This window comes from Bombyx mori, chromosome 23 (assembly GCF_030269925.1).
Source record: "Bombyx mori chromosome 23, ASM3026992v2".
NCBI lineage: Eukaryota > Metazoa > Arthropoda > Insecta > Lepidoptera > Bombycidae > Bombyx > Bombyx mori.
Genome location: NC_085129.1, coordinates 16,930,633 through 16,953,311, shown reverse-complemented (window position 1 = coordinate 16,953,311; position 22,679 = coordinate 16,930,633). Strand labels below are relative to the sequence as shown.

The 22,679-nt window shown below is 39.0% G+C and overlaps 1 protein-coding gene across 4 annotated transcripts in view; it reads right to left on the bottom strand.

The window, feature by feature from the left end:
- Nucleotides 1-22,679, bottom strand: part of LOC101738454 (tau-tubulin kinase homolog Asator) — a 73,341-nt gene that overhangs the window by 26,175 nt on the left and 24,487 nt on the right. For all 4 annotated transcript variants that reach the window (XM_021350986.3, XM_012694373.4, XM_021350988.3 and 1 more), the window contains exons 2-6: nt 20,494-20,662; nt 4,248-4,318; nt 2,586-2,671; nt 627-691; nt 67-205 (exon numbers count right to left, since the gene is read on the bottom strand). In XM_021350986.3, the coding sequence (XP_021206661.1) occupies nt 67-205; nt 627-691; nt 2,586-2,671; nt 4,248-4,318; nt 20,494-20,549 (417 nt within the window). In that variant the 5' untranslated portion in view covers nt 20,550-20,662. The remainder of the gene's footprint in view (nt 1-66; nt 206-626; nt 692-2,585; nt 2,672-4,247; nt 4,319-20,493; nt 20,663-22,679) is intronic.

The window sequence follows — 22,679 nt, the reverse complement described above, 5'->3', positions numbered from 1 at the left end:
CGGCTGCCTCCCAGCTGTAACAGGGGGGGTTTCGGCAACACCTGTTGGGTGACCGCGTGCACTGACCTTCCATCGCTCCTTGACGACGTGTCCCGGCTGCAGCAGGTCCTCGGAGGCCATCGTGATGTGGTGCGCGCGGCGGGACGTGTCGCAGCGGGACGCCTCCCTCGACACGCGACCGCCGAAGTTCGGTAGGGTGCGGGACCTCAACGAACAACCAGACAAAGCTAATATAACGTGCCCTCTTATATAGTATTATTAGGTACTAGCCGTACTCGTCCGCTTCGCTGGGCATTTAAAATTAACATTATTATTTATTATCATTATTATTAGGGAGTCCAACATTCATATAAATGTAAGCCTATCCATTAAGTACATGTATTTTCTAAATGGATACCAAGTTTCAAGTCAATCGTGACCGTGGGTCATTTGTTCCCAGTTTTTTTTATTGCCTTTGTAGGCAGACGAGCACACAGCCCACCTGATGGTGAGTGGTTACCGTCGCCCATGGACTTCAGCAATGCCAGGGGCAGAGCCAAGCCGCTGCCTAAGGCTTGTTATTACTGTTAATTATTAACTATTTATTACTGGTTATTACTGTTATTAAAGATAGGAGCTGGTGGTACCTTAGTAGTGGGTTGGCTTGGATGCGGGGCTGGGCGCTGGCGGCTTCCTCACGCCGCACTTCCCTCTGAAATGAAAAATAAAGTATGGTGGACCTGGTGGTAGATGGAACACCTCAAATTGTATTACGGCTTCGAAACTGAAGCCCATAGCAGATTCGCGGTAGACCACTTTACATTAGGTGAATGGTGAGCTTGTTCACCGGGCCTGCCGATAAGCGTTGTACCAAGTTCCATCACAATCACATGAATAATTACAATATACAATATACAATATAAACAAACAAACAAACAAACAATTTTTATTTATATCGATATGTAAGAATTATAAACCTTTAAAACTTACAGACACGATAGACTGCATTATCTGCAGAGCAGTTTGTTCCATAGACTTCATAATATCGCGACAATCCTATTTTAATAGCGTCTTTCTCCACTATTGATTTATGTCACTAGATACGATACGCGGTTTTGTTCGCTTTGAATGTCTAATGCGAAAATAATATAGCAATTAACTTTAAAAACAAAAAATCAAAAATTAATGCTAAATTCACAGCAAAATACTCATAAATGTTATTAGCTTATTAAAAACATTATAAAGGTCGATGATACCTATAATCAAACTACACAATAGTCGGTATTCCGACGCTACGCACTTTATACGCACTAATAGATGATCGATCTATCGACGGTTCGCACTCAAAATCTCACAAACACGCTTCAATTATCTCGGCTAACCAACAAGTAATTACGTTCAACCCTAATCGAGTCTGGTTATTATGACCCCCGGAGGATATTTGGGCACGTTCCTGTTGCGATTCAATAACGCACGGATAACCTGACACAAACAAAATAAGCACGTGCAGTTTCAATGAAATTCAAAAGGACACTAAAATTATTACCTTTTACGGTGCGTGGAAATTAACACATACATGTGACGATACATGAATAGTAGTGATGAAGGCTTTGCAATAAAAATGGTGCCCATCGTAAACTCAAGGTTTTTTACTAGTGGCAGAGGGTCTTGTGAGCCAGTACGGGTGCATACCACCGTCCTGCCTATTTCTGCTGCGAAGCAATCAGGCGCTTTTTTTTTGTTTTTTTTTATTGCCCTTGTACGCAGACGAGCACACGGCCCACCTGATTGTGAGTGGTTACCGTCGCCCATGGACTTCAGCAATGCCAGGAGCAGAGCCAAACCGCTGCCTACCGCTTAATACTCGCCACAAGCCTCGTTTGAAGAAGGACATGTCATAGCGCTCGGGAAACACCGTGGAGCTCATTACAAAGCCGGATGGTACGTGGCAAAAAAGACCTCTGGAAACGCACTGTGGATGACCGCAGTGGCTCCAGGTAGTATGGATGAACTCTACTCCGATGGCGGGCGGTGCGATGCTAAAATCGAGTTGACGGTATCATCTCGAACAATTCCTCAGAGCACCCCAGGGAACATACGGTATAAAATACAGAAGGAGGTGAAGTCCCTCCGCAGACCCAGAGGATCCAAACGAGATTAGTTCGTTCAACCTACTTCCACTGGCTTTATTTCGAATAGCCTTAATAGCTGTCATAGACCAGGCTCAGTCTGGAAGAATTCGCATTTTTTCTAACAAGAGCAGTAGCTGTCATTTATTTACAAAAATTCAATTACTTATTCATAAAAAAATTGTAAGTTAATTTCGACGTTTTTTTCCTTATACTAAATTTTTTTTTTATTATATTATATAATATTTTTTAGAGACATGAGTTCTAAAGCCTCAGTTTGTACAATACAACGGCTGCCCGTCCTTCAAACCGAAACGCATTACTGCTTCACTGCAGAAATAGGCGGGGTGATGGTACCTACGCGTGCGGACTCACAAAAGGTCCTACCACCGGTAAAAGAGGTGTTCAGAGAAGTTTCGCTGAACTCAAACAGCTTTTCAACCCTCGTTAAATAATGAGTGCGCGAAAAGCCCTCACCTGTGGTTCATTTCTTGTTTGACGCTGTACCGGAGCGGCAGAACCGGAGCCCTGCGATGCTGTGTCGGCAGACGAAGTCGAAGACTCTGCGAATAACGTGACCAGATTTAAAAACTCTCGAATCGAACGTGGTTTTCTAGTCAAAGACCTTTTTTTCCTACCAAAGCTGATAGATAGCCTCTCAAGGCTATTTCGGCGTAACTTTAACTAGTGGGTGAGCTCACGGCGCTCAAACCTGACGACGTTGCTAACACGGGTCCTAGCAAGAGCCGTGCTTGAGAGAATCTACCACCGGATCGGAAACGCGACCCACTGAGAAGATCCGGCGAGAAACTCAGTGGGCTGTGTCTGTGGATTAATTTGCTCGTCGAGCCCTTCGTCACAAGCCGGGTCGTCGTCGGGTTCGTGATCAGCATGTCCTGTGACACATAGGCTTCTTCCAGCTCCCTGATTTAATTCTTCACAAATTATAAGGTCTTATAATTCTTCGGTGTTCACAAGTCGCAGACACAATTGAAATTACTTTTACGGTTTAATCTAGCGTCTTCGGAACGTCAAAAATAATAACATATCGAGGGGTGAAGGGGGTTATCCATAAATTACGTCACACGTTTATGGGGGGTTATAAAAATGTGACAACCTGTAACAAGGACGGGTGGAGGGGATCAAAAGTCCTAAAATTCTTGTGACGTAATTTATGGATGACCCCAAAGGGCTATTTGGTTTAAGCGACGTTTCGCTTAGCACGCGACATTTATCTTTGTAATTAAAGGTCCGTTTTATTTGGTATTAGCATCAACAATTTGAAGTTTTTGTGATTGAACTTCAATTAAGTTTACACCAATCAAATAGTAGAAGAAGTTTTTTCATTATGATATTTGTCTACAAACTTTAAATGGCTCTCTCCTGTATAGTTGCAAAAATGTCACTTTAACCAAATAAACAGCCTTTCATATCACGATATATTGAAAATAAAAACACTGACGAAACCGTAAAAGTAATTTTGAATATGTCATAAGTTTTTAATTACCAATCAGTTGGGTTTTTTTTTATTGGGTACATGGGATGCATTCCGTTTACCTTAAAGCTAAATGGGCCCATTTCCTTTAAAGCTAAATGAGCCTATTTAGTTTCAGTTATCGCAGTCTATAGATTCAACAGCTTGATTCCCTCCACCCAACTTGGGACATGAGCTCCCGAATTTACTAAATAAGGACTTGCACATACCATTAGCTGAACAATTCCTTCTAACACCAACTAAAAGTCCTTTATCGCAGTGTCCTCGTATAAAGATCGTTTCACAACACCCACTTTCATTACGGATCCTTATTTATCATTATTTCATTACGCTTGCGACGAAGGGATCGACGAATAAATTAACACATCGACACAGCCCACTGAGTTTCTCGTCGGATCTTCTCAGTGGGTCGCGTTTCCGATCCGGTGGTAGATTCTGCACAACACGGCTCTTGCTAAGGCCAGTGTTAGCAGCACTCCGGTTTGAGCCCCGTGAGCTCACCTACACGTTAGGGTGAAGCTGAAATAGCCTCTCAAGGCTATCAGCATAGGCAGGAGAAAAAAAAAACACCCAGAGATGAGGTGGTGCCGTTCTATTCCACCTCAAGACACGACACAGCCAGAGCAATAAATAGAAACACTCACCAGATCTATTATCAGATTGGTGAGGCGCTTTCTCTTTGAAGGAAGACTGCCTCTCGCAAGGTTCCTGTTCCCTGTAAAAAAAAAACGTGATTACAACTACAAAATACTTATTAAATCTTGAGCGTTGGCGGTATGGAGACTGGAGTCATTGAGGTATAACGCGTTGTGCTCTCGTCTCAAGCGATGCGAGAATGCCTGTGTTCAGAATTCGCAGACATGTAGACACATTTCGCTCACGAAGTATATTAAACGAAGTATTTATTAAATCGTTGAAGTGTGAAGGTTATGATTGCATTTATTTTTTTCTGGGCCGTGGTATGAACCTCCTACGAGGTCCCCGCGCCTATGGGGCACTTGGGTATGTGGGACTGGACGATTCGCAAATGTTGAGAGCGGATCAAGGCTAACTTTTAGGGCTTTACCCATTAAACTACTGTCCTGTACTCCTGCCCAAGCGCCCGGTCCCCCCCGAGGTCAGAACCCGAGCGGGGTAAGGAAGTGTCCTTTTTTTTCTACCTAACGTGAGAGCCTTGAGAGGCTATTTCAGCGTAGCCTTAACTAGTAGGTGAGCTCACGGGGCTCAAACCTGACGACGTTGCTAACACGAACCCTAGCTCTAGTAAGAGCCGTGCTTTGCAGAATCTACCACCGGATCGGAAACGCGACACACTGAGAAGATCCGGCGAGAAACTCAGTGGGCTGGGAGTGTCCGCTGTAAACATTGCAACCAGACACACAGTTCACCCCTAAGGATGCTCGGCTGACGGAGCCTTCGAGGTGAGGTAAAGACGGCTTGTGTACTGAAGTTTTTTTTCCACCAAGATATATGTGCGAGCCCCTCTCAACGGAGAAGGGTGTGGTCTAACAGCTGCCCTAAACGACTCTTGCTCGTATCGAGAGATGCGACTTTGCCGGTGCCTGAATCCCGCAGGCAAGTACCAATTTCACGAATAAAATACTCCTGTTCACGGATGACTTCCGCGAACAAAAAAAATATAAAGTTACTTAAAATTTTCAAATAAAAATATTGGATTAAAATTAATAAAATTTATTAGAACATTAAGAACGACGCGATAAATCTAACACAGGGCTGCATCAAGCGTAAATCCATCACTTAGGCAGTGCACCAAATAATGAATGTATGGCACCGTGTGTGTGTCGTTATCTCTACAAATGTAACAATTTAATATCGATATCAACCAATAAACTCCAATTAGATAATACAAGACGATATGTTTATTTGTCGATAGATAATGGATATGTTACGAACGTTAATTAATTTGTGATTGTGGATTCGATTCTGTGGTCAACGTAGTGGCCTCGAGGATAAGATGTACGGTGCATTCGTATGTAGCGATGCACCGATGTTCGCATCCCGCAGGCGGGTATCAATTTTTCCAATGAAATAAGTACTTAACAAATGTTCACGATTGACTCCCACGTTGAGCTCTTCCACCCATCTAAGCAATAAAACAATAAAAAAAACGTGTATCGTGGCGTTAAAAATCGACATCCACGGTTCAACATGTACGCGACATTCCTCTTCCGTGCAGCAGCTTCCAACATAAGGAGAATCGTAACGACAGGCGACCTCCAGTAGAAAAGAGTGCCTTAATCAACCAGCTCGAAGTTCATCGAGGCATCGAAAGTTATGTACCGATTTTGGTAATGGATCCTTAATATGACCTAGAAAATTCAATTGCCGTGGTCACAGGACGCCTAATCACCAGAACCTTATATCGTGAAGATGAAGTCAATCATCCGAAGCGAGGGTTGATATCTGAATTGTGTTCAATAACGGCTGTGCATCGCGGGAGAAACAGGAGAATCTGTGTTATCTACTTGGGCTTTAGAATATGACCAACCATAACATAACCAGTGGCGAATTTACCCTAAGGCCTTGTAGGCCCGGGCCTAGGGCGGCCAGATTTAGGGGCGGCCCCAATCGTGTCAAAAAACTTATACTTTTACCCGCACTTGCGATAACAAGTAGCTTCGTACAAATTAATTGTGTTTAATTAGATATTCAAATATTTAACTCGCAATTAAGTGTTGAAAGTTGATAACAATCGTGTAAAAGTTATCATAACCAAGTATGCCAAGTTGGCAGAGTATGTTAGAGCAATTAACTAGTTGTAACAACTTATGTACCAGTCTTGCGGAATAAAACTAATTTTTTAACTAAATCTAGTTAGATAAAAGTTGGCAATAAAGTAATTTCATTATGTAGTCTATATGGTGGATGCTGAGAAAGGGGCGGCTGATGGCTTAGGGCCTAGAGCGGCCGAGACTGCAAATCCGTCACTGAACTTAACCTAACAATAAATACCTTTTGGATTTTACAATGAAATTCATTGCTTATCCACGTGGAGCCCTCGATAGTCTGCCAGTATGGAATCGCCCTACTCGTGGCCGCACACGCAATCCCAGAACAATGGAATCTTTATAGAATTCCTAAATACCAAGCTTATCGTGACCCAATCCGAATCTAGACCTATTAAATAGCACCCTAATTAGTTAATTAACAACAAAAAGCACAATAATCTAGAAATAGATAAGGGATTTTGAAATTCATCCCTAAAAACAGTTACTTTTCTTTTTATGCCCTCTGTACGCAAGTGCGGCCCACCGATGATCATAGTAATCACGGTCGATCATGGAAAATATTTCAATATTTAAAAAAAAATTTAAAAATTTAAATTTAACTAAAAAATTAAAAATAAATAATAGTTTAAAAAAACTTAAAAAATACGCATTTATTGAAAATCCAACTAAGAAATATATTTTTTTTAATAAGTTATTTTTTTTTAAATAAGTAAATAGGGTAAGAAAAAATGATTTTATTGTAAAAAAAGCGTGGGGTGCATGGTATCAGTAGTTATAAATATTTTATGAACAGATATGAGTAGAAGGGTTATTTTGATAATATCAAATATCATTTAAACTATTAAGTATTTATTTTTAATTTTTTAGTTAAATTTAAAAATTTGAATTGTCATCGGTCCTTAATATTGATGCCAAATTTCGAGTTAATCAGACGTTTTGAAGGGGGTCAAAATCATGTTCAAAGATTCCGTTACATACTAACTTACGTCTGAAGCCAATAAAACCGTATTAAAAAAACGCGCCAACTAACGATAAAAGTGGTTCTAAATCGAAGGGGTGAAAGGCTATTTGGTTGAAGTGACATTTTTGCAACTTTACAAGAGAGCCATTTAAAGTTTCAAAATTTAGAAAAGCATATCAATACAAAAACAATTTTTCAGCTGTTCGTATGGAGTAAAATTAATTGAAGTTCAATTAAAAACATCGACCTGTTGATGCTAATACCAAATGAAACGCACCTTTAATTACAAATGGTCGCTTAAACCAACTAACCTTTCACACTTTTCACTTCTCAAGGTGGGTAGCGCATTTACGTTGTATATGTCTATGGTCTCCAGTAACCACTTAACATCAGGTGGGCTGTGAGTTCGTCCACCCACCGAAGCAAAAAAAAAAACACCTCAAAATTACGTCCACAAACCGCCAGAACCGATCCTAATAACAAAACTCACTTGAGTATAAACTGTCGGATCTGTGCATCACGACTGGCGGGGACCAGCTCCCAGCGCCTCGCGATTATAAAAGGGACCAAGAGGTTATCTATAGGTCCTAAGATGCAGACACGTCGTATATTGCGGACTCCTTGCGTCTCTTTGTTCGCATACAATGTAATACACATTTAGTTTAAAATAATCTAGCAGCAGCCGATTCTTATTGCCATTGCAGACGTGTATACAGCCCATTTGATGACGAGTGACCAGCGTCACTGGTGAATGCCAGCAATGGAAAGCTAAGCCGCTGTGTACTAAATTGGAAGACAATCCTACTTAAAATTATAAACGCGAAAATTTGTAAGAATGTATGTTTAATACACTTTCATGCAAAAACTACTGGATGGATTTTGATGAAACTTTACAATAATATAGCTTACACATCCGAATAACACATTGGCTATAGTTTATAAATATAGGTATAGTGTGATTTACCCAAAATATAACGATAAGTGTCAAGTAAGTATGTTTTTTACTGGTGGTAGGACCTCTTGTGAGTCCGCGCTGGTAGGTACCACCGCCCTGCCTATTTCTGCCATGAAGCAGTATTGCGTTTCGGTTTGAAGGGTGGGGCAGCCGTTGTAACTATATTGAGACCTTAGAACTTATATCTCAAGGCGGGTGGCGCATTTACGTTGTAGATGTCTATAGGCTCCAGTAACCGCTTAACACAAGGTGGGCTGTGAACTCGTCCAGCCATCTAAGCAATAAAAAAAAATCACCTTAATGCGCTTCGGTGCTTACCCAACATCAGACCATCAGACTCCGCTAACTATCCGGGATAATAAAGAAATACGTAAATAGCATGTAAAGTCTGTAACGCCAGGACACGGTCGGTTTGATGTTGAGACCCTGAGTTTCCGCTTGGTCAGACATCAGCCTTTTTCCCTAACAATGATAAATATATCAAAAGGTCTTTTGTGTGAAGAAAGGTGAGAAAAGATTTTCATCACGAAAAAATGGTCAATTTAACAAACATGAAACATTTTTCATTGGAATCGGTCGAGCCTTTCGGAATCTATAGGATATATACACACATCCACTTCTATATACTATATATTCCTATAGATACAATGCATACTATGTACATAATACATAAAAAATGATGTCGTAGTATTTTATTGAAGAATTTCTACCATTACAGTAAGTGAGAGACAATGAGATCTTAAAAGAGTTACTTCAGAACCACTGGTGGTGGGTGGTTCATGACCATCGCTGCTCTTCACCTCGGAAGCCTTGGTACGCAGAAACTATGCTCAATCAGCAAAGGAGACATTCCAGACTGCTTATTTTTATCATGAAGGAAACATGAGCTCCGGTGTAATATTTGGTCCAGGCATTACAAAATACAACTAAGACTTATGTGACATTCATATAGTGACATCATTGATCTGATCTAAACTCAAACCGCATTCAACAAACGTGCTGTGGTTAAAACGAAAAATCTTAACAAGTGATATCATTTATATTCCTATTGGAAATAATTTATCACTGATAATAAATATGAGTCGCCAGTGCATTTGATAACACATAATAACCGTAGATTAGATGTAATGTTGCAGTTCGGTCTTAATTAATATTTTTGAGACATCTATCAGTAGTGGTGACCGCTCAATACCGGACCATGACTTTGTTTCCCTGCTCATATAAAGCAATGAAATAGATTTTTTTCGATTTATTTTTTGATTGATTGATTCTTATTTTATACTTATTGTACACAAAAAGACAATACAATAAAAACAGATTTAAAGAATGTCTAAATACTATGTACAAAGGCGAGCTTAACTCATTCATGACTTTTCTTCCAGCAAATCATTAGCAGAGAGAAATACGATGTACAAGAGGGGAAAAGTGTACAATATAAAAGGTATTAAAGCATGACAATTAAATCAAGCTTTAAAAAAAAACATATATAAAATGAAAAAAAACATATAAATAAACATACATAAAATAATAACTTAAATACAATTAAAGTGACAGGAAATGTTTTTTAATTTTACTCTTAAAAACTTCTAGAGAGGAACTAGCAAGAATAGGTTGAGGGAGAGAATTCCATAATCGCACTGCTTATATTGTGATTCTTGTTATTTTTACATATATATTTTCTTATAAACACACAAAGCACTTTGAAATTGGTACCTACCCGTGCGGACTCACAAGAGGTCCTACCACCAGTGAAATACTACTGTTAGAGTGACTCAGGTTTGTGTCAGCTTCCTCTATTCTTCTTTTTGATGATGAGTTAAAACATTGTAGAAATGGAAAGTTCAATCCAGACTAATTTGTTTTATTATATATTTTGATAGTCCATAAGTACATACTTTACAAAAATTTTATCTCATCCGTACCCTCAAACATATACGATTCTAATCATGTAAGAGAACAACTATATTGGTTTAAAAATATATATATTATTGATTGATATACTTTAAATATCGATGCTTGAAAGGCAAACATGACAAAGCGACAATGAGTGAACTTTACAGTAGACTAATTTAAAGTTGAAATACGTGAAAACAAAATTTATTTTAACGAATCTAGCTGTAGTAGAATCTACCTAGTAGCTGTAGGATTGAAATGATTTTAATAGACCTAGAAATACATTTTTTTGCGCATTGAATATGGTTATTGCCTATCATTTATGTACAAAGCAGTTATTGTCGCTTAGTCACGTTTGCCTTTCAAGCGTCGATATGATAACTTTAACAATAATAAAAAAATACTATATACATACATATACTATACATAAATGATAGGCAATAACCATATTCGATGTGCAAAAAAAATATATTTCTAGGTCTATTAAAATCATTTCAATCCTACAGCTACTAGCTAGATTCTACTACAGCTAGATTCGTTAAAATAAATTTTGTTTTAAGGTATTTCAACTTTCAATTAGTTTACTCTAAAGTTCACGTATTGTCGCTTAGTCACGTTTGCCTATCAAGCGTCGATATGTACATCTTAATGGATTTTCGTTTTGTTTGTCTGTGTTTATATTTATTCATTCTAGTTATATTCTTAAACGGGCACCCAATTTAGATAGATTTTAGTGAAATTATCTGTACTTTCTAATGAACTATATTTTACGAAAGGAGTGATAGTGTGTGTAGTCTGTAGAGTGTGTGTCAGTACATAGGTAGTGATCTCATAGTATCTAAAGTTTAAAAAGCACACAAAATATACCTATTATTGTCGATTTACCTAAATTGTATGCATAGGTATGTCGTCAAAATTGAAATTCGCGGAATAACATTTTCCAGATTCAAAATTTACTAGATCTGCATGTTTTTTCAAATATTACTCGTTACCACGAAATATATAGGTGGGTGCCAAGAAAAATGTCTAATTTTCGCTCTAATAAATTAAAAATTCCTTGACATCGCTCCATCAAAGTATTCAAAGTAAAATGATCGTTACTGCTTGGCTATAAAAAATATTATTGTCTGTGATAAATCATTTCTATACCTACTCATTTATGACTCCTGATTTTATTGATTTTTACTCAAAGTAATGTTTTTTAGTTATTGAATGTAATGGTTACTGGTAAAAAAAATAATTAAAAGTAATCTGAAGTACTTTTTAAATACAACTTCACATAGAAAAGTAAATTTATTGACTTAAAATAACCAAATACAAAGTAATACATACTTCAATTGGGTGAAAAAGAAGTGTATATGGTAACCAGACCAAATAAAATTCTAGTTACCACATAGTAACACCGCAGTATTACGTCACCACAACATGCGGCCGGCTAATAATCAGAGCGAGACAAACATAATACGGCAAACCCACCTACTAATAATCGATTTTACTACAACACGAAAATTTCTAATCAGAAAAATACTTTGTTTAAAATAACGTGATTTTATATTCTATTAAGGATTCTGCTCTACGTTCAATATATAATACGTTTGTAACTCACCGATAAAATTGTAGTCTAGTTTTAGACGAGGAACGAATTTAGATACGTTCAGAATTTCCACAGTAAGCACAATTACTAAGTAATATTCAAACTAAATTCACGTTTAAAACAAACTAAAAACGTAATAGGTGCACACCATCAATAGACACGGCATTTTTTTTAAATATTTTTCTATGATTTTTCAACTCGGACCCACATCGATCGCGATCAGCCATGACAGATACATTTTCAACTTAATGAAGTTGCGCATAGTCGCTCAGCTGACGGACGACTTTTCTGTAATCGCAGTGAAGTTAACTGTGGATTCAAATAGTTCAATGAACTTTACTTGAATGCAAAAAAATAACAATTTCTTTTCATATTTTGTATTTGTTAAGTTTATTTGAAAAAAGTAAATAATTATTTCAGTAATTCAGTCGAAATGCATGTAAATATTTCGATTGATGATGAAAACATGAGCGTGTAGTGACATCTTGTAAAATTTTCAGGAACTAAAAAGGTATATTTATCAAATATGAAATACAGATGTCTCGTGTTGTGTTTTTTAGTATTCCAATTTTAAACTCTATTTTCCATAAGCAGTCCTGTGACTTAAGCTCTAAGGTGCCTAGAGATAGATTCAAAGACTGCAGGGGCCATAGACAAAGACCGCGAGATTGAAGTTTAATGGTGAAAAAGTGCAAGATTCTTGTGAGTCCGCAAGGGTAGGCAGCGGCTTGGCTCTGCCCCTGGCATTGCTGAAGTCCATGGGCGACGGTAACCACTCACCATCAGGTGGGCCGTATGCTAGTCTGCCCGCACGGGCAATAAAAAAATATATAACATCTTGGTCCCGTCACACTGCAAATGCCCACTTCGAACATGATGCCCTAGTTATAAATGACGAGAATTTGGTGATGAAGCTTAAAATGAGTCAGAGTCTTAATTTGCTTAGTGACGCTTCATGCTTCATGTCCTTTGACCCGCCCTCTTTCTTAACTACTAGACAATTCCCCGAGAGATAGATGATCGCGAAGCTCAATGCAATTGGCGATTATTTAGCTAGCTTTTGAACATGCCAGATTACTAGTGCTCCAACTTTAAACTGCTTTAAAAGAATGGTGAAGGAACACTACTTATCTGCTTAGTGCTGTTCGTTTGCATCATTAGCATTTATCATTTCCATACTGTTGAGTCATTATGTGTGTGTAAGTATATTAGTATGTATTGTATGTAAGTATGTATATTGGTATTTATTATATGTAAACGGTATCTGTTTATTGTATGTGTATATTTTCTATAATAATGTATTGTCTATGGTACACCGCAACATACCTGCTATATTTTTATATTTTCCAGAATTTCTGTAAATTAAACGGTTGTCTGGAAGAGATCGCTTTTAGCGATAAGACCGCCTATTGTACAAATGTATCTGCTTTTTGACTGTTTTTTTTAATGTCAATTGTGTTGGTGTGCAATAAAGTGTATTCTCCTTCTCTCTCTCTCTCTATATATTTGCGGGTATTAGGCGGTTAAAATATCAAATCTGAAAACCTGTAGACAGCGGCTTGGCCCTGACCCTGACATTGCTGACGTCCATGAGCGACGGTAGCCACTTACCACTAGGTGAGCCGCAAGCTCGTCTGCCTGCTCGGGCAATAAAAAAAAACCTGAGTCCGCACGGGTAGGTACCACCACCCTGCTTATTTCTGCTGTGAAGCAGTAATGCGTTTCGGTTTGAAGGGCGGGGCAGCCATTGTAACTAACTATACTGAGACCTTAGAACTTATATTTCAAAGTGGGTGGCGCATTTACGTTGTAGATGTCTATGGTCTCCAGTAACCACTTAACACCAGGTGGGCTGTGAGCTCGTCCACCCATCTAAGAAATAATAAAAAAAGATCGCAAAGCTCAATTTAGATTAATAACACGAACCGAATGAGATTTCATAAAATAGTTAGATTAGTTAATAATCTTAATAGGTAGATACTTAGAACATTAGATTCCATAAAAGTTCACGACCAGCTTATCGTAAACTCCCGCAGGACTGTGAAAGAACGCGACGGTTCTAGTTTTAATGGAAGAAATTTGCTCCGACGGCGGCCATTGTGGTCATAAAATATTGTACATATGAGTCGACTATTATCAAAGCCGGCGATCTGACTTTTGGACAATGATTGGTAAATCAGAAAAACGAATTATTGACTTTGTATTCCATTGGCAGTCACAAAACTCTTCGGAACGACATCTTAGATAAATAACAGGTTAACTATTAACCTTTATTTAATGCAGGTTTTGAACCGTATTCTTTGAAGGAGACGATTATATTCAAATCAATCTGTAGTGACATATCAATAATTTTTTTTTGTCCAAATGCACAGATTGCCACCTTTGATAATAGACGACTCATATATGTTATTATTGTATTGAAATCCTTGTACATTTTAATTTCTTAGTTGCGTGATCAAACATATCGCTAGTCACTTTTAGCACCGATCATCTCATACGGACATTTTTCACTTAAAACATCTGTATATTGATGTGCCTTTGGAAAACATACAGCATTGTATTATGAAGAAGCAGTGTGTACTTAGCTTAGATTCCTTGTCTATATCCAACCATAGACAGTCAATTTAGTTCTATCTTTAGCCGCTAGGTGCTGCCAGCAAGTATAAAGGGAGCGCAGCCATCTTTGATCTTCATAACCCATTCCGACAGGAGCCCTCTTCTTCGATATAGCGAAGGCGTTCGACAAAGTCTGGCACAACGGTTTGATATACAAACTGTATAACATGGGAGTGCCAGACAGACTCGTGCTCATCATACGAGACTACTTGTCGAACCGTTCGTTCCGATATCGAGTCGAGGGAACGCGTTCCCGGCCCCGTCACGTCACAGCCGGAGTCCCGCAAGGCTCCGCTCTCTCCCCGTTACTATTTAGTTTGTATATCAACGATATACCCCGGTCTCCGGAGACCCATCTAGCGCTCTTCGCCGATGACACCGCCATCTACTACTCGTGTAGGAAGAAGGCGTTGCTTCATCGACGACTTCAGACCGCGGCTACCACCATGGGACAGTGGTTCCGGAAGTGGCGCATCGACATTAACCCCACGAAAAGCACAGCGGTGCTCTTCAAAAGGGGTCGCCCTCCGAACACCACGCTGAGCATCCCCCTCCCGACTAGGCGCGTCAATACCCCCGCCCCCGCCGTTCGCCCAATCACGATGTTCGACCAGCCCATACCGTGGGCCCCGAAGGTCAAACATTTAGGCGTCACCCTCGACAGTAGGATGACATTCCGCCCCCACATCAAGACGGTACGCGATCGTGCCGCCTTCATTCTAGGACGTCTCTACCCGATGATATGTAGGCGAAGTAAAATGTCCCTTAGAAATAAGGTGACACTCTACAAAACTTGCATACGCCCCGTCATGACCTATGCAAGTGTAGTGTTCGCTCACGCGGCCCGCACTCACTTAAAGTCATTCCAAATTATTCAATCCCGTTTTTGCAGGATAGCCGTCGGAGCCCCGTGGTTCGTCAGGAACGTCGACCTCCATGACGACCTGGACTTAGAGTCCATCAGTAAGTATCTGCAGTCGGCGTCCATGCGCCACTTCGATAAAGCGGCACGACATGAGAACCCTCTCATCGTGGCCGCCGGTAACTACATTCCCGATCCTGCGGACAGAATGGAAAGCAGTCGACGTCGCCCAAAACACGTCATCTCGGACCCGCCCGATCCACTAACGGTGCTTTTAGGTAATTCAAGCACCGGTCACCGTTCTCGTCGAACCCGTCGCTTGCGACGAAGGGCTCGACGAGTAAATTAACTCTCAGACACAGCCCACTGAGTTTCTCGCCGGATCTTCTCAGTGGGTCGCGTTTCCGATCCGGTGGTAGATTCTGCGAAGCACGACTCTTGCTAGGGTTCGTGTTAGCAACATCGTCAGGTTTGAGCCCCGTGAGCTCACCTACTAAAGTTAGGGCTACGCTGATATAGCCGCTAGGGCTATCAGCTTAGGTAGGTTTAAAAAAAAAAAAAAAAAAAAATCTTCATAGCGTTGTGTACTTTCGTACTGTGAAGTCGCAAGTCCACAAATATTTATTCGACTTCTTATTAATTGCAAAAAATATTTATTTTGTGTTTCTATGAGTGTTATTTTGCAATCATTACGAGTATTATTTACCAATCCTATCATCGGACGCCATGAATCACGCGTCATCTGTTGGAGGTGATGTTGAGTCAAGCTCCATAATTTCCGAGAGGGAAGATGTCCAGGCGAGACGCGATGGAGACGCCTCGCGTTCGAACAGCTCGTCAAGCGAAAAAGAACAAAAGGAGTCTCTGCGTAAGAAACGACGGGATTCAAAGGTAACGGTCGATCTTCGAATCGGCTCGTTATCCCACCAGGTCAGTGACGTTGTAAATCTAATAATGCATCAACTGTGTGTAACAATTGAATGTAACGAAAAATGTTGTAAACAAATTGATCTCGTCAATACGGAAATTTTGACAAAAACACAACAGATTTAAACTAATAATCTTTGTAACATAATTACTGAAAACTTTGACAAATCGTCTCCGTCGTACAAGTTACCCGTAAAAAGCGTTTTAAATTGTATACGGAAAAAAGGGCCGTATGTATAGAAATAACACGTCAAAGTTTAATTTCCGTGGTCTCTAACAAAGTATCCTGTTGCCAACGCACCACTCATTGAGGAATTTTTGTTTGATAATAGTAAATTGAAATCTATTCAGTCCCTCGGAGGGCTATAATCCTATTTGTCACGATCTCGTACAAAAGGTAAGCCAAACATTATAAACAATCATAGTCTGTAACATCTGGCACAATCCAGAGGGGGGCAATTGAAGACACCGACGGGAGGCACTGAGTGCCACCAAAATTGTAATAATTTGTAAACCATGTATGGTTACCAAATACCGTAAAAAAAAAAAAAAAAAAAAAAAAAAAAAAAAAAAAAAAAAAAAAAAAAAAAAAAAAAAAAAAAAAAAACTACCTTTTTTCTGCGGAAGAAAAGCGACGGATCAATGCGTCCAATTTTGGATCTTCGAGAGAGTTAGGTGTTTTATCTTTACGACCAACTGTTTTCGGACACCTAGGTACCAAACTTTCTCCACCCAGGCGACTGGATGATAGAATTGAACATTTCTCAGGAATATTTTTCTAGTATCAGTCGCAAAATTTCGTCGATACTTCTTGAGGATCAGTACCAAGGTACCAGTATCAGTACCTCCAGGAAGGAATCGGTACCTTCTTATGAGTTAGTATGAAATGACATGCCTACCCTTCGGTCTGGCTTCAGAGCCACACCTTTTTGCTTCTATAACATGCGGGTCGCAGAGACCTTGCGTGCAAAGGGAACTCGAGTGCTAGTGTCTACTAGACGACTTCCTTTTTGGTCGACCAAGACAAATCCAAGTTGAAACTTCAGGCTGCAGAAGCTGTGAAGCTTTTGGATTAACCTTTTTGCTTCCATAACATGCTGGGTCGCAGAGACCTTGCGTGCAAAAGGAACTCGAGTGCTAGTCTACCTAGACGACTTCCTTTTGGTCGACCAAAACAAATCCAAGTTGAAACTTCAGGCTGCAGAAGCTGTGAAGGTTTTGGATTATCTGGGCTGGCATGTCAATTTCCATTATATAGGGTGCTCGGTCGCTCGGTCGCTCGGTCGCGGAGATATTGCGTGCAAAGTCGAGTGCTAGCTTACCTACACGACTTAATCTTGTTTCACCAAGACAAATAAACGTTTTTGTTCCCATAGCATGCTCGGTCGCGGAGACCTTGCGTACATAGAGAAGTCAAATGTTAACGTACCTACGCGACTTTCTCTTGGTCCTTGAAGACAAATACACCTTTTTGCTTCCACAGCATGTTCGGTCGCGGAGGCATTGCGTGCAAAATCGAAGTGCTAGCTTACTTACACGACATGATCTTGTTTCACCAAGACAAATAAACGTTTTTGCTCCCATAGCATGCTCGGTCGCGAAGACCTTACGTACATAGGGAAGTCAAATGTTAACCTACCTACGCGACTTTTTCTTGGCCCATGAAGACAAATACACCTTTTTTGCTTGCATAGCATGCTCGGTCGCGGAAACATTGCGTGCAAAGGGTTGTTGAGTGTTATCCCACCTACGCAAATCCCACCAGGTCCATCAAAAGAAGTCCAAGTTGAGTCTTCAGGCCACATAAGCTGTAAAGCTCTTGGATTATTTGGGCTGCCAAGTCAGCCTTACAAAAAATCAATTAGTACACTGGTTCAAGAGATGACATGTCTAGGGATTAGATGGAAAATTGCGAGAAATGAAGTGGCCACTCAACAACATCCTAGCTCAAACTCTGACGGAATTACATCAATCTATGCTAACTTGCAAATTTTCTTGCGAAGTTTCAAGAAAAGGGGTAAAAAACAGGCCATCCTGCATGTGTTAACAATTAAATGCAGTGCTGACGCGAAGCCACATGTTAGACATTGCCGATACACAAAACCAACCATTTCCTGGCAACGGAAGCTTCGGACATGTGTAGGGGTTACAAATGCAGTGCTGACGCGGAGCCACATGTCAAACATTGCCGAGACCCAAAACCAACCATTTCCTGGCAACGGAAGCTTCGGACATGGGTAGGGGTTACAATTAGACAAAATATTAACGTCCTGTCTATGGTCAGCTCAACAACAGAAACGGCTCACCCACAAAAGAGCTATTTGCAATGGTAGTGACAATCAAAATGAATCTGAAAGTATTTCACTAACGTTGACCTTTCGATTTTTAAACCTAAGCGATAAGTTCAAGATAACTGTCAGCTTATCTCTCGGGGAGATACAACATCATAGCCGACAGGCTATCACGAGGAAATCAACCTGCGAAATGGCACTTTTTACCACAAGTGACCACAAAAGTTTTTCGAAAGTGGAGTCATCCGGATATAAACCCATTCGCCGACCAAGATTGGATACCTTCAGCAGACCGTAGAGGATGCAACTAGCATGGAGAATTCCTCCTCTCAACCTTCTCCCCAAAGTACTGACTCACTTCAACAGTATCTAGGGAACCTACCTGGTAGTGTTCCCAGACTGAGCGAAAGCATTTGGGTTTCCAAGCCCTCAGATCCCGAACGCTAGACAACTCGCACGAAATCCAAAACCTGCCTCCTCCACAGGTTAAACATTAACCCTGAAAGCTTAGAAGGGGGGGGGGGGGAGGTTGTACAAATAATAGACTGGTCTAAACAGGAGAAGATTTGTTGAAAATTAGCTGGTGTCAATCCACTTTGTCAGCATACTTACCAGCAACTAGAAGATGGTGCATATGGTGCTACAGTTTTAAAATTGATCCTAAGTCTGCAGATGTTGCCAAATTCTTTCTTCTTTTCCAAAAAGAAAATTTTGCCTATAAAACAACCCTTCTGCATCATAAAGCAGCGCTGTCGACTTTCTGTGGGCGAAATACATGTAGGACAGCAAACATTCTCAAGCTCTCTAATAAAAATTGCTATTTTAAAAAAGCCATCGGAATAGCTAAACAAAATTCAACTACTTATTACAATTTTACTAAGTGTAGTCCCATTCACATGAGATCCGAGAATAGTTCTAAACTGGTTTTCTTCAAACCCAGCCACCACATCACGCCTCAATGTAGCTTGAAGGACACCAACAACCATGTTGCTGGCTACGGGACGCAGAGTTAATGACCTTACTTTGCTCAACATTTCTAAAGACAGTTTCTTTGATAACAGAGAAAAACATCTTTCTGATACCAGTCTTTGGGTCTAAAATTGAAATCCATTTTCGTCAATAATCTGCATAAGTGCTTTCTAAACATGAAACTAAAGACATGCCCGGTAAGATTCGTAAGGACTTTTTTCTAACTATGTGTGTTGTCACAAAAGCGGCATCCCGTACTGTAATTGGAAACTGGTCTTCGTTCAACCTTACGAGGTAATGGCATCAACGCATCTCTAAGAAGTGGTAGATCAGCAGTAGCCTCTGAGATGGATTGATAATGAACCAATGGACGAAATACTTTCTAGAGGCAATTGCAAATCATCCAAACGTTTACAATAATTATTGCCGAATAATAGAGCTTCGTAAAGATCCTCACGATTCTTTTTTTTCAACACATTTACTTCTACATGATGTATATACATCATTTATACAATTTATACATTTTCTTGTATATACAAGATAAAATGTTTATTACAAACTTATAAATATTTTTTAATTATTGAATTAACGTGGAAGTTAACAACTGTTTTTTCGATTTAATAATTATATAAATTATGAACATTATCATTGCGCTTCATAATTTTATTATGGCTTTACCTATTTTATCATAGCGTTGTGCTTAATAATTTCACCAGCAGATAACAAACACGTCTTCATAATACAATGCTGTATGTTTTCCAAAGGCACATCAATATTACGGTTTTACATAACAATAAAACCGATATTATGTGCCGAGAAGGAAAACATACAGCATTGCAGGAAGTTCTTCCTGGTGAAGACTATGAAGATCAAAGATGGCTGCGCTCCCTTTATACTTGCTGGCAGCACCTAGCGGCTAAAGATAGAACTAAATTGACTGTCTATGGTTGGATATAGACAAGGAATCTAAGCTAAGTACACACTGCTTCTTCATAATACAATGCTGTATGTTTTCCTTCTCGGCACATAATATCGGTTTTATTGTTATGTAAAACCGTAATATTTATCTTACCAAGGTATGGCATTTGTCCAGTCCAGTTGAACTCTCCTCGGCGCCACTAACGACATCTTGTGTCCTTTTCTTTGGCGCTCTTTTATGAAGTTTTCGTGTGCTGCTATCTTTTTCTAACGCGCTAAGCTTTTGTGGTGCAATTGTTTATATCGGCCATTTTTATATGTACCTGTAAAGTGGAAAATATAAACCATTGAAAATTTTGCGCTGTCTCAAATATAATAATTAATATTCTAGGGGCCAAGCTGATTTTCCTAGTTAAAAATCAACTGTTAATTTTAAATCTTATATCTATCTTATTTAAATTAGAGAATAATCTTTTTACTCTCTATATTGTCTGTGAAAGAAATGTTTAAAACGCGTTTTTCTTTAGGCCTCCTAAAAATTAAATAATACCCTGCTAACTCCAATTGTTTTTTTAGATTTGATTAATTTATTGATCTTCGTTAGTTACGAAAACTGTCAATTTTTCCCGCCCTTGTCAGACGGATACATGCAAGCAAAGTGTGTAACGAATGATTTAGCATTAGTGAACCATGTTTAATAAACTATGACCAAACGATTTTATTTTAATACTAGATATTAATCTATCTCAAGTCACCTCCTAGGCTATGTTATTTTTTTCGTGTTTTTTTTTATACGCGATCAAATACGTATCAAGAAAAAAGACAACAGACTTTGATTATCAAATATTTTAACAACACTATTGACTCCAATCCCGAATCGTCAAACGCCGTTAAACAACAATCAGTATCACTAACTACTTCGCCAATGAGGCGATTATCAATAGCGAATATTTTTAATATTATGTATATCTATGGAAAATAAACTAAATCTTTATATTAAAGCAGACAAAAAGGGCAAATACCATTTCATTCTCAGCTTGTCAAGCATTTTTTTGTGTAGTAAGTACATTTACGCTTTCATGCAATTAGTAAAAAAGGTTTGTTTTTAAAAGTATAAAACAAAACCAGTCATAGTATAAATCAAAATATATGTGCTTACATGTGTTAGCAATTGTGGTCAAATTTCGAATATAGCTTAGAGAAACGTACGTTTTACGTAAAGAAAAACCCGCCATTTTAACTGTCAAATGAATCCCAACTATACGGGTTCAATGCGCTGCGCCTAGTTAAAATAATATTTCCGTCCGTAATATCATACGTCAAACAATAAATCATAGTTAATCACAGAAAAATATGTCTTTGTTCACGCATCTCATTGTATTTTTATAAAGTTTGATGAACTTCGTATTTTCGTAAATATTTTTGGAGGTGTACATTTAAACTTATTAAATTTAAAATTTATCGTTCAATTTTAATATCGTCGAAGAGTCTAGGGTTTTCGAACTGACTAAAACCTCCTGGTTGTTGAGTGACAGGAGGTTTTAGTCAGTTCGACTCTGACATGCTCCGCCCTCCATCCCCAGTGGAGGACGGAAGTCAGGCGATTTCCTCCTGACCAAAAAAAAAGGGTTTTTGGTTGGAGTGGAGGATTGTTCAGTTTTATATTTTAATAATTTTTATGCAATGATTTATCTTGGTTTTCCAAAAAATAATAATGATGTCTGATTGCTATAAAAAACGGTTATTATTGCGTGTTCTCTTTCATGCAGAAGTATTCTTAGAAGTAAAACTATGCTGATGCTAAATAAATTAGTATCTTTAGTAACTATGTTGAAACGAGTTGCCAGAATCGTCATGTTAAACAAATGTTTTTCACACCGCGCGCTCAATGGAACACTAACTAAAAATCAACTCACGCATGAGGTCAATGGCCTCGCACAGCGTGGAGCAGTAGTGTAACACCGATGCAATAATAGAAATGATTCTTTTTTAAGTTTTCAAAGCTCTAATTACTGCTAATATTATTTAAATGTATGCACGTTACAGCCACTGTCTACTTGGCAAAACTCATGATAAATGTATGCTTTTTTTGAAGATTTTATGGCTTAGTAACGAGACCTTTAAGCCAAGCCTTATATTCTTTTACATTTGTAATAAAATGAAATATGGTATGAAGAGAATGTGATGATGTTCATGAATTTGAGACGTTAATCAATTGGGATGTAATTAAATGAAACAAGATGACCTGAGATGAATATATAGTCTCAGTAAAATGGTGGTTATTTACGAAAACTTTTTCAGTAGACTTTTTGGAAAAACCTAAAAAGCTACATCCAGCGA